Source organism: Eleginops maclovinus, chromosome 1, assembly GCF_036324505.1.
Source record: "Eleginops maclovinus isolate JMC-PN-2008 ecotype Puerto Natales chromosome 1, JC_Emac_rtc_rv5, whole genome shotgun sequence".
Classification (NCBI taxonomy): domain Eukaryota; kingdom Metazoa; phylum Chordata; class Actinopteri; order Perciformes; family Eleginopidae; genus Eleginops; species Eleginops maclovinus.
The window spans coordinates 21,533,142-21,546,893 of NC_086349.1; the positions used below are offsets into that span (position 1 = coordinate 21,533,142).

General features: G+C 40.1%; 1 protein-coding gene across 1 annotated transcript in view; it reads left to right on the top strand.

Annotated features, from left to right (window-relative positions):
- The first annotated feature begins 2,076 nt into the window (after nt 1-2,076).
- Nucleotides 2,077-13,752, top strand: part of camta1a (calmodulin binding transcription activator 1a) — a 270,525-nt gene continuing 258,849 nt past the window's right edge. The window contains 2 exon segments of the mRNA XM_063886403.1: nt 2,077-2,101; nt 5,794-5,895. Of these exon segments, the coding sequence (XP_063742473.1) occupies nt 2,077-2,101; nt 5,794-5,895 (127 nt within the window).

A 13,752-nucleotide genomic window follows, 5' to 3' on the forward strand; every position in this document is an offset into this window, starting at 1 on the left:
ATGCCATGTCATTTTTTATTAAGGAAAACACTCCTTTGATTATATTAATAAATGTGTAATGCAATAACATCTATAATGAATATAGGTACATACATATAACGTTATTTCTAACTCTAAAACAATGTTATCTGCATCCTATCCACCTTGGGACAATTTGGGCTAGGGGTGACTACACTGCATTAGTCTTTCATTAGTTCATTATTACTTTCTGTGCAACAACAACAAAGCCATTGACGTGTAGACAAAAGGGCATGAGCAGCAGGCAGCAGAGGAGCTGTCCTTTCAGCACCACCAGCTCAAACTAAACACTGCGTTTCAGCACTGACGGCCACCAGCCTGTTAATGCAGGGTGAAGGCTGTCCTTAAGTGCTGTAGTTGACGCGAGTGCCAACAGCACAGCCTATTAAGCACAATGATGTGTAATTAGATTGCCTGTGGTCATTTAACGTAGCCATACTATTGTCAAGCCTATATGCTACTGCGCCATACTGATGTAAGTTGGAAACTTAATGGCGTAGTGAGCAGAATTAAAGTAAATGTAAGCAGTTGTTCTTCACATCTGTGCATCACATCGACCCCCCAGTACCTAAAGTGTTTATGTTATATTGTTTTTCTTATGGTTGGATCCACATCTTCTAGTATTGCCTGCAGCATTCAGCATCATTTGTGCGGCTACATGAAATCAGTTTGACATGGCTAATAGGGAACAAACTCGTCCCCAGGCTTTCAAATGTAGACTGACATCTGGACACTTGATTGATGGACAGTGTCTATCACTACTATTTGATAAGTTTGCAATGTTGTTTTATTAGTTTTTATTATGCCAAGACTACCCAATAAACACATGTCAGAGGCTACTGACTGGATTCAATCTATCACAATTAACATTCAAATTGAAAACATGACAAACTTAAAACGTGTTTGCTGTTATGGATGATTATCTAAATAAGTGCAATTTTGTATCCGCAGAGACTTTTCTTGTTATCAGCGGTATGAAGACTTCAATTATCAGTTGAGAACAGCAGCTCTGAGGAAACATTACATTAAAAACAAGCTTAATGAAGGCCATTAAACAGTTAGTTGTCTAATTAACCTAATATCATCGCACTAATCTAAAAGTTTTCTGTCACTCAGGAGCAAAATTGTTTATTCAGTGTAAAAGAACGTGAGTAGGACAGCTCAAAGACAAACATTTGGTATTTAAAGTCTAATTAGTTTAAATCAAAACATGTAGCGTCACCTACTGAGCCACATGTTCTTTTATTTTTTAATATAATAACATGTCCCCTCAGAGGTGGAAGAAGTACTCAGATCTTGTATGTGAATAGTACTACTTGTGGTAAAAGTCCTGCAATCAAATGTTACTCAAGTAAAAGTAGAAAAGTATTAGCATCAAACTATACTTAAAGTACCTAAAGTAAAAGTACTCATTATGCAGATTGGTCCATTTTAGTATCATATATATCATATTTTTTGATTAGAATGATTGATGAGTTAAAGTATTATCAAAGCTGGTAAAGGTGGGGCATGTTTGAACTACTTTGTATACTACAAGGTAGCCTGTGTATCTACTCCAGCTGTAACTAAAGTCATATTTAAGGGTTGATTACAAATCACTTCATTAATCCAAATCGGCAAAGTAACTACATGTATAAAAAAGTATTAAAGTACAAGATTGATCTCTGAATTGTAGTGGAGTACAAGGACAAAGTGGCAAACAATTGAAATACTTAAGTAAAATACAAGTCCCTAAAATGTTTACTTTAGTACTTGAGTACATTTACTTTGTTACTTTACACCACTGCGTCCCCTTCTTTTAACAGGAGCGTCATGCAGCGCCTATGAGCTGTTTTAAATTCACTGTAAAAAAAAAAACAGAAGCAGGCTGGTGGTGTGTGAAGGTGAGGGGAGCTGTGTATCCTCTCTGTCAGTCTCCTCTCGCAGCCAATAGTAAGTTCTGCTCGGACGGACCGACTCGCCGCTGCTGCTCCGGTCCCTCCTCGTGCTGTCCTCGCCGTGCACGCGCGTGGTACCCACGGTCGTGAGGAGGAGGAGGATGTTGCGCGTGAAGGGGAAATGGCTGCCGAAAACAAGCCGGAAGGTAAGAGAAATATAATGGGATTAATTTACTAGTATGACCGCTGTGTGATTTTAGAACAGTTGCAACTCTGTGTGGAAGATGTCACAGGCGCGAGGACAAGTGGAGAAATTTTGTGTAGAAAACGTCTCCGCTGTTTTCCTCCGAAAAGGCTGCTAAAACGTGGAGACATCACCTAGCCAGCTAATATTAGCTTGCATTCTAGCCAGCTACTATTCCCATCGTAGCCCACATTTAAAGCACGCCACGGGGACAAACAGTCCGCGTGGTAAAAGTAACGGGTTTATTTTGCTCGCGATTCTTGTCAAAAGGCGAGCAAATTCAAGTTGTTAACAACAATGCTAAGTTAATGACAACATGTCATTGGCATCGACTAACTTCTTCCCTTATTACCCAGCTTTAAAAAAAGCGGCTTGCTTCTGTTAGTTTATCTGTCAACACGGCTCTTTTCTTCAATCGTTATGTGCAGGATGTTTTGAATGCATCATAATGATAATTTGAACATCTCTTTTATATTGTTTTTGTTTTTTATTCCTCCGTAGAGACGGTCGTTCAGTTCTCCCTTGAAGCGCTGGTATTCAGCGAATAGTGTTTGCGAGTCAGAAGTGATGTATTTTTTTATTTTTTTACATAAGCGGGTATTATTTTTGTCCAAATGCCAATTATAGACTACTACTTGGCCTATATTTGGTTCGAGACACGGGCTTCAAACCGTTGTAATGCCCGCTCCGCTCGCAATGCCCTATCGCACTTGAAATGAAATGCCATCACACCAGAGGAAGCAGGAGGATGGAGAGTGTAGGGTTTCCAGCAGCCTGCTCATTACACTACTTTACACATAGGGACCAAATTATGACTTTCTCCCTCAGCCTATTTCATACGGCTCACTGACTTAAAATTAAATTCACTCGACTTAATTATTTCCTCTTTAGTGGGATATTTTACAGCAAAACATATGCATAAGCGATCTGTTCTCATTCAGAGAGGCCAATGGAATGTCTTGGTGAGTAATTAAGCTTATATGAACATATAAAAGATGTATTGCATCAATGCTAAAGGGAGTAGTTTCCAGCTTTTCACTGCTGAGAATGTTAACCATCTGAACTGGAAAGAGTTAAGGGCTGGCATTCTTAGATAAAAAAAATATATAAATCAACCTAAAAATGCATTTCACTGTATTTGACTGAAATTGCTTAAGACTGTTAACATTTTGTGCATGTTTAATCAAAATGTCCTGTTTATGTTTATGTTCTTTTCTTGTTATGGTCTCAGTGACATCATACTTATAACTGTTTAACTTTAGTTTTTTGATTGGCAGAATTGAGTATGATAAGTCATTAAAACAGTATGTCTTAAACTTGGGGTATTTGTGTGTACATTTTATCGAATTAAGTTGAAGTGGAGCGAAAGATTCATCCTTCACTTAAAAAGTGTTTGCATAATTTGAGAGCGAGGAAAAAGAGAGTCCTTAGGTGCAGCTGTTTCTGAGCTGTTCATAAGTACTGTTGCAGGCTTCAAAAGTAAATAGACCTCCGTCAGAGTTTGGTGTCAGTAACCTTAGCAGTGAAGTCTTTTTGAAGTAGAACCACTTTAATGTTTAAAATAGGAGTAAAGAAATTGCCTCTTTCCATATGAGGGAGATAAAAGACTGAACTCTTGAGTTGTTTGGATGTCAGTGTGCCAACCACCAATCAGAGTCCCACCAGGGGGTGCTATTGAGCTACAAAAACACACCTATGAGGAATCTGTCTGTGGCTATGACAAAAAAATAAAGACATCTGGCTTTATGATAGTAATGACTTCACTGTGGCATATAGTCCTAATGTATTCATCTACAGAGCTGAACTTAACAAATAGGCTCCAGTTGTTAATCTCGATGCCTCTCCAACACAGGCAGCTCTCACTGAAAAACCCTGGCTTGAAAGTCCCATTGCTGAGCAGGTTAAGTTATTTTCAGTGTTCCTGTGAGGCCGGTCAGTGGAAAAAGGAGGAGGAGGAGCATAGAAAGAGAGAGTGCTTCATAGCTTGACATAAATGTGATTTCGCCTCATGCAAACGTGGCCCTTAAAGCTTTTACACACAGCTGTCATGCTGAGTCTCTACTCCTGCATCCCGTTTGCTTAATTCATTAATGTAGAACATGCTGTTTAAAAATGCATCACTGTGACAGTTTTTACATGACGTGTCCCTGGATGTCGGGTAGCCGCAGAGAGAGCTAAACGGTGTTTCCGTAACCTTTTGTCCTTGTGGTATGCAGGCAGGGCTGAACTCTCTCAGACGTTAGGCAGGTCTTATGATGGCCCATAACAACTGAGGGGTTACATTGTGTGTTAAACCCAAGGGCCTCACTCAGTAATCTAATGTTTACATCCTGGGGTATTCCTCTCTAGCCTAAATGATTGTCAGGCCCCTTGAGGGTGTTTTTTTGCTCTTCACACTCCTGAAAAGCACTGTGGGTCCGTTACTTTAAGTACAAGGCCTGGAGGGCACTGAGAAGACAGACTTGATATCTCACACTCAGACCGCTCTGGAAGAAACTACAGCCAATGGTTTTATGAATCTACTAGAGTGTAGTCATAAAAATATTGCTGTTTAAAGGCCAATTCTGAGAAACAGAACAAGCACTTTTGTAAACACAAGCTCCAGTGCTACCACTTTTGCGGTGTTGGGATTCATCATAAAAAGTAAACAGTGTGTTAAAGTTAAATATTGATGCTTTTAACCTCTGAAGTTGAATCTTGATACGGATAGTTTTTATGTGGAAAACACAACATAACAGTGCAAAATTATTTTAAAATCACATAAATGCAAGACCAATGATGTGTTTATTGACACATAACACTTGCTTGTTAAATCAACAATGTGAATCCAAGGGAAATTCACTTTTAGAACAGCTGAAACATTCGAAAAACTTAGCTTTTAAAGGGAAGAGGATAAGGCCTGTTGCCTCAGCTAAACTGGAAGCAATAATTCTCTTTTATTTTTATTGCAGTTTAAAAAGTTTCATGATGTTATCTTTTCACTCAAAGTTCAGGGTGAAGCCGAAGCAAAACATCAAGTAAGCACAGTCAGCCATTAAGTTACAGAAGTGCTTGTGCAGCAATGGTATAAATATTTTGGCGCTGTTTTGTGAAGAAGGATGAATTTAACCTCATCCCGATGTCGGACGATTCTCTCTCCCCAGTTTGTGTGTTGATCAGGCGCTACATTTTATTTTCCTCCAGACGTTTAATTGAATCAGCGAGGTGAGGATTGGATGGGACGCAGGTCCGGTCTGTGGTTTCTGAGACCGATCACTTGTAATGCTGCCTGTAATAGACTTTTACTGACGGCTCTGCACGGCATCCACTGATTGATTGTATTGATTCCTCTAGTTTAGTACTGATACAATAAGGAGCGTTCATGACCCGTATCAAACCAGGTCAGCGAAAACAGTGGCACTCTTTAAACGGTACAAAAAAATGTTCAGCCAATAGATAAACTCACTGTTTTAAATGACAACAGACACATTCCCTGTGATTTACAATCAATGTTATTATTAGAATGATTTAGCCCAGTGTGTTTAAAATGTATTTCAATATACTGTGTAGCTTCTGTTGATATTGTCTGCATGGGGAGTTTGCTCAGTTATGACAGGCTGGGAGAATGCTTCTTTTTCCTCGATTTTTCTCTACTTTTCTCTTTGCCTCCTGAAGGACTGAAGAAAGTTCGTAATCCGGATCGAATGTACAGATCAGCAGTGTGTTATGCTGGCCATGGTCCACCTAAGAGTATCAGTGATGACACAGAGACGAACAGTAAGAGTCAGTTATTAATACTGCATCGCTGCTCCAACGAGCCACTAGCTGGCCAATCTATTATTCATTCATTGATTCATTTATTTACTTCTTGATTTCATCCATCCCCATGTCCCCCCCACCCCACCACCACCTTCCCCTCCAACACAACACCTCCTCCGGCTGCTCTGTTGATTGAAGTGTCTGCTTTACGGGATCACGCTGTCAATAGCTGAAGTGTTGTCGTTAACTAAGAGTGATTGTTTCAGGTTGAGGCCAGGGGATCAGGACCTGAGCGGACCCTCAGAGAGAAAGCTTACACTTTGAGCCATCAATTATGGCCGTGTACTTGCCTTCTTTTTTTCTTCCTGCTTCTCTTAAACCTGCACTTGATAGAGGGGGGAAAAAAACCTACCCAACCGAGGAGTATGACTTAAATAAATCTCAGCTAGATCAAATAGTGCCTGACAAAAATATTTATGCATTGCTGTATCGTTTAATTGTTTGCTTGGATTAGTGTTTGGTCTGCCTCTCATTACATGTGATCTATGAGAACTGTAGACTAGGGGCACGGAACAAAGACAACACAACATCACAGCTGAGGTTTTTACGACTTATAAAAACCAGCTTCTGTGGGAATTGCTTCAGAGCACTTACAAGTCTGTGTACAAGTGAGATTTTCTGCCACAACACAAATAAATCAGTCAGGAATATAGGCCAAAGTCTTGGTTTTATTTGAGGCTGATTTCCATTCATTCCTCTTTAGAAACTAGAAACTTAGCCTTTTGTCTTTGCACATTGGAAAACTGTCTTCTGTAAAGCAGATTGCCTCTCAGCATAAAAGGAGCCCCATCATTGTTAATAAATACACCAGTCTCCACGCTGCTGGGAGACTAAATCTAGACTAGAGAGGGGTAATTAAGTGTGCTCATGTATTGTCATTCCTAAATAGAGTCTGAAATCAGCCACAACCCCTTGTTAGACTCCTCACTCCATTTTTGTTGCAGGAAGAGCTCTTTTGCACAGAATATTTTAGCTATTTTTCAAAAGACAGATTTTAAAGGCTGGGGGTGGTTGTGCAGATCTATGAAACAGGGATGCAGACTGTAACGGGAACATTGTTGATAGACTTTTCCTCATGTGTGACAGCTGTGACTGACAATGCATTTTGCCGGTCTTGCTATTTCCCCCCTTGTTATTGCGTAGTATTACAGTACCCGGTACCCATGTCAGACACCCTGTTTAATGCGTTCAGCTCTGAGTTTTTCTTTATCCCTGGCTCAGTAGGACACTGTAGCAGAATACAGCAGCTCAAGCAGGCAGGTAAACCATTGATCTGAGTAATCGTCTGAGTAATTGTGGGAGTTGTTATGATACAGAAAGAAGGGCTTTGTTTGTGGGCATGTGTAAGCAAGAGGGAGAAAGTGGAAGAGAACAAGAGCAGGAGAGAGAGGGGGAGTGAGTGAGAGAAACAGAGAGAGAGACCTCACCTCTGCTCTCCTTGAGATGGGATTTTTATGGATGGGTGAGCATGGAGAGGGCTGAAAACACATAAAGAGTCATTTTCAGTTTGTTGCAGGCAGTTAACCGTGTGTGCATGTTTGCTGAACTTCCAGTAATAGGCCTACGCTTTTTGTATTTTTTTAGCTTTTTGACTTTTTGACAGTCTTTCCTTATTTTACTAGAACAAACTGGACTATTATAACCAAATTGAGCCAGACTGCAAGCAGGATTGAGGGAACGTTATTATGAATTATGAAGTAAATTGTGTACAAATGCATAAGAAATGGTGTCCGAGTTTGCTTTATTTCACTGGGATGAGATACAACTCATTCGTTTTCTTTTACAAACAGCTGTCGTGTGTGTTGCATGTCAATCCTACATGCAAGAAGCCATGTAATGCTCTCTTTGTTGTAGCTTAGTTGTATCATAGCAACGCAATAGGGAAGTTCAGTTTGATTTGTTTGTGAATTCACTGTATGTAAGAGTGTTATCGAACAGTCCATAGGGCAAATGATAAAGATAATTGGTTTCCAGTTCCACATCACCACGTGGCTATTTTAAGTCTACATACTTCCCTCTCCATCAGGAGCCATCAGGCGCTGGGGAGCCTGGCCCCTGGACTGTGGGCCAATCATTTGATTACTGCTAGGGAAATCTGACACTGCCTAAATTGTCCTGGGTTGTAGTAGTGAAGCTCGGCTCAGAATCTCCCACACGTAGTTGCGTTACTCTCTTCACTAGTGGCCGAGCACCTCCAGTCTCACATTATACAATAAATGATGTCGAAATTCACGGTCTGTGCAAGTTATTTTTTACAGTCTTTTTAAGTTTTAAGCCTCTTGAAATTAGGGATTTTTCGACTACTTTGTCAAATAGAATTTATTTCACAGCACCAAAGAGGGAAGTTATGTTTTCCATATGTTCAAAACTAAATTAAGTTAATTAGATTTTCTTTTAACGATTAGACTTGCCTTTAATATTTGAAATGAGCCTGGAAGTCATGGCGGCAAAATGATAAATCAAAACTTTTAGGGCTAAGCTGAATCACAGGAAAGTGTCCTAATCTGACGTCTGCGGGGAGAATATCCCATTACTGTAAATGCCATCGCAATAGCCTCCCGCAGGTTAAACCCCCCCTTTTACCTCTCCTTCTTCTTCTTTCACACCTCACAACCTGATTGATCGCTTTTAATTGACAGCATGTCATCAGTTGACCACTGCACCTTGTCCGCCTGACTCCATCTCCGCTTCACGCTTTGACCTTCCTTTCTTGTCTAGATTTCTTTTTTCATTCATCTGCCATCACCTCGTAAGCGCTTTCACCATGTTAACCTGTCACTGCACCTCTGGTTTAAGCTTTAAGTCACTCATGTCATGAACTGGTCTGACATCTCGCCTCCTATGGATCAGATTATTAGACTAAGTGCACGTCACACCCCACACGCTACATGTGGACTGCTTGAATGTTTCTCACCACATCCACGCTTTTCACCCAGAAACTGTTCCTTTCAAATCCCCTGTTAGTGATGTGTAATGATTTAAGAAATAAGTGATGTGTTTCTGTCCCTCTCACTGTGACTGCATGAGTGCTATTTTGTCAATATGATACAGGAATGACATCATCAAAAGATCTGTTGCTTCTTGGCTTAGAATAAGCTGGAACATACATAAGTTTCAGGGAGTGAAAAAGAAAAGGGTGCATCACTAGGTGAAACAATAGAGCTTTTTTATCCTTAAACAATTCAATATTGAGTTTCTGTAGCTAAAATATAGTCACTATATTGGTAAATGTGCAAAAACAGACACAATTCTCCGTGATTTTAAAGTGATGGGTCAGATTTCAATGCATGGCTCCCTCCATATGTTAAAAAGTTTGCTCTTTATTTATTTGCACTATTTTTACTATCCACACACAGTATCATTAACTCTTATAACTTACTGCTTGGCTACAGTGTTTGGCAGCAGATAAGAGATGTTTTTTTTTGTTATGGTATCTTGACGTTTCTCTCCCCCGTTGATGAAATATGTCTGAACTCAGCATATTTAGCTGACTGGGCTAATTTTAGAGCTAAACTCTAAGGGTTCAGCCCAGTGGATGGCTGTCATCCAACCTAATGATAAGAGACATTGCCATAGGATTAATTCAGTTTCACAGCACTTCTTTTTGCTGGATGGAGATGAGAGCCAAATGTTTATCCACAGGACTGCTTGTTCTTCTGTGATCCACCGCCCTCGTGTTTCAGGTATAGCTACGATGGAGCGGATACTGCTCCTCACATCCTTAAGCCATATTAGCCACTGAGCTGTTGTGGAAAATGTTTGCATTCAAACGGTTATTTTGGATATGCACCGCCAGCAGCGATTTGTTGAATGATCTATAGCCAAAACATTAGCTTGCAATTTCTCCACAATGTGGGCACAGATTAAAAAGAAAAACTGTCACTCCCAGAGCGCTGTGAGACAGAGACGGAAGAGAGAGGGTTTTGCGTTCAGGGCTCGGATATTGATTAAAGATTTGTTTTTGTCAGCCTTTCCAGTCTCATGACCCTCGCGCTCGTCTCTAGGGTGGGGCTGAAGCAAGCTAGCATGACAGATACCCTTAAATTTGGCCCAAGTGTTTGCTTAGGAGCCAGGATCAGTGATAATCCAAACATCAGCAGACAGAAACATGTATCTTTATACGCATTTGACAGAGGGTGATGTGAATTATGGGCACAGGCTGCACAGAAATGTACAGATGTGGCAACATGAAAGCTGCAGACCGATAGCCTCTGTTTTGAACAGAAATCCTCGCCCCGTTTAGCCTTTTGTATGTGGGTTCGCTCATCAACATCTAGAATGTAATTGGCTCCAGTGTGCCAGCCCAGCTCAGCACATCCTCTCTATAACAAGCCCTGGTATCAGCCTGTGTTGCACTTTAGAGTTTTACAACCAAATAGTAGTTTTCTTGGCTAATGTACAAGCAGTCATTAAGCTTGCTCTTTTCTACTCCAAAATAAATATTAAACCTAACAGGGGGAGTCCAGGAAATGCAAAGAAGTGGAGTTCATTTCAGGGTTTGATCAGCTCCTGGTAAAAAAAAGGATACATTTACATTTTCAAAGCCAGATTTCAGTCGGTAATTTGTTGTTTAATCACCGATCAAATCAGGCAATTTGATTAGTAAGAGCTCGTCTATATTCTGTAAAGCTATTCCAAATCTGGCATCCAAGCTTTTCCCCCTGTGGGTTGTTTTCCTCCGCTATAGCACACACCACATTATACGTGGATTTTCGTGCCACAGTGGACATATCTTTAATTAGTAAGCAATACTTTGTTGGAAGACTCACAATTCCTGCTTCAAATCTGTGGAAATGCCCGGTGGAGGGAACAGTAGACATGCAGCAGCTGAAATACTATTAGTGTAGATAAATAGCAGCTGAAAGAACAAAAGCGTTTCGAGTTATGAGAGCGTGAGGCTGTAGAAAAGAAACCTCAGCACTCAACAAAGAGTTGAGATGTTGAGTTCACCTTTTGTGTGATTTGAGAGCCTTGCAAGAAATGTTCTTATGTAAAAACATGCCCCTCTTAAGTTAAACAAGGACTCCCAGATTAGAGAAGGCCAACTCGGAACATCTAAAAAAAAAAACAAGTGGCACATCTAAAACACATGGTTTATTTAACAGCATCGTGCACTGTTAGAAACACGACAGTAGTTTGCCCGTTCTTCAGAGAAATACTGGCATCCATGTCTGAAAGATAAGAGCTTAAACGCAGCGCTACAAACTAATGTGTATAATCTAATGTTAATGCACTATAGGCTGTTAAAATGCCTCCACTGTATATGGACCATGTGTTGGCTATATGAGTCAACAGACTGGACAGCTTCCTGGTTTGCCATCTTTGCTTTTTTCCTCTGCATAGATTAGTGTTAATTTAGCAGCAAAATTAACATCCACACCAGCCTGTCTTGAATAAATAATGAATATGTCACAGCAAAAATAAACCTCAAATAAATGCAACACTAAGTGCTTTGTCCATTTAACTGGTGATGCTGCAAACACCAGGAAAGCATCTCAGAAGAGAAAAGTTGCTTTAATTTGGATATTATGAAGATACCTAGGTAGGCTTTAATGTTAAAATGCAGATTAGCCAACCTTAATATTTATTTTGCGGCTAAGATCACTAAATAGCCTGTTATTATAATAAATGCACGGCTGTGAATCATTTGCATCAGTGTCTGGACTAAATAATCGCAATTCACTGCTTTATTCCAATAAGCATCAGATATAAAACACTTAAAGTGACACCGAAACATTATGTAATCACTTAGCGTTTTGTGAAGAAACAAATATTTGTATTGCATCACAGATACGACAAATCATTTCATGTGGGAAACAAACAATCTTCAATTAGGAAATCATGAATCATAAAGTCCGCCTGCATAAATTAAGGACAAATACATAAAACTAGAACATCTGTCTGCTCTTTTTCTTATTCCTGTATTTTGAAATCAGTCTCTGCTTTTCACTTCTCTAATATGAAAGAGATTCTAGACAGCTTTTGGAAGAAACTCATGTTAGGATTGTCCAAATAATGTAGATTGACCACAGTCAATTTATGTCACCCTATCCCTGATAGACATTTGCTATGCTGCAGTCATGTTTATTTCTTTGTTTTTGGGGACATTTCTTCCCTTTAGTGTGGTCTCCAGCAAGGGAAGCACAGTTGAATTGGCTTGAGGTCAGGCGACTCTATTTGGCCAGTCAAGAAATTCCACAGTTGAGCCCCAAAAAATAGTTGACTTGTCTGTGTGATAAGGATCAATTTCATGCAGCAAGGTCTTATATATAGGATACGGATAGGCGACATAGTTTACAATGAAAGTCAGCCAGTTACGATACATAAATATTAGTTAAATAGGGGCTTAACTTTGAGGAGAGAGGGGCGGAGGGATACGTGATTCTGCGTAAGGTGGAAGGGACAGGTGCACGTTGCTGTTGTGAAAACAGAGGGGACTATTTTCTATATTTCCGTCGATGTGGACTGCTTTTCAACGCGGTGAGCGCCTGAAGCGGTGGCCATGGGTGTTGCACACAGAACGTGAAGGATACAAGGTGTCAGCGTCCATGATAACTGAGGTTAGCGGTAAAAATGAAACTTCACTCCGACTTTAGTTGTGAAAACACCTCCGTTAAATCTGAACACACAGGCTTACATGATTAATATTACGTGTAGCTTTTCGAGGATATCAGTATCCACCGAATATACATACACTACCGAAGATATTGCAAAAACGTAACGCTGCCTGTAGCTTAAGAACTAGCTTCAGAATCCAGTGGTAGTAGGCAAGTTTGTATATCCACGATTACAAACAGGAGTTGCTAATGGCTAATTCAGCATACTGTTAATGATACCAAATTGCAAAAAGCTAAACAAATTAAGGCCCAAAACTGGGAGTAGCTTTTATAGGTTCTAGTTTGCCCCGCATAATTATAGGAACTACTTTCCCAAACTTAATTCTGCGTATAAATGCAATTTTGTAGCTTTCTGTGTTAGTTAACCAGACAGTAATACAGCTAAAGAAATGCCTTTTGTAAAACTATTCAAAATGTAAATCATACTTTGAATATAAAAGCTTTTTAAAATCATGTTTACATACAACGTTGTACAGATTGTGTCTGCTGTGAACATACCGTCTGAATATAGATTTGGCTCTTACGAAGCTGTCTTCATAAACGAGATGTGCCTTTTTCACATTCAGCATGTTTGTTTGCACATTAGTAATCAAACCCCAGTTTCAGCAGTAACCTGATTTTCAGAGGCGTCCATGTAAGGTTAAGGGATTAAGAGAAAGCCAGTTAACACCTTGTTAGTCCTGCAGGGTTTGCACAGGCTAGCTGGCTCTGTTTCCTGGGGGGTTGTTAGCTAACAAATACAAGACTGGCATTTTAAAGGAAAAATGCATGTTGCCGTTGTGTCACCTTTTCATGTGCACAGCATACTGAGCAGAGGTGTGTTTTGCATACTTCAGGGATCTGTGGCAAAGAGAGATTGCACAAAAACATGTTGTGCGATGACCAGTGTAGTTCTAATATATCACCAAGTGAGGATTTTATTGCATTAACTCAAATCTTCTATGCTGTATATTTTCATCCGAAGTGTTTTAGCCTGCTGGCAGATTGTCTAGACATATCCTCCTACAGAAGATGTCCAACTCTGAGAAAATCCTCAACATACTTGATACATGTTCCAGTTCAGCTGTCTCAATTGTGTCATAGAGGTGTGTGCCAGGGAGCAGCATTGAATTCAGAATAATCTGTGCAGACAGCTTTGCCATATGCATAGGTTGCCTCTGCTGTCTGCCGGTTGCAAAGAGCGAACTTCAGAGCACAT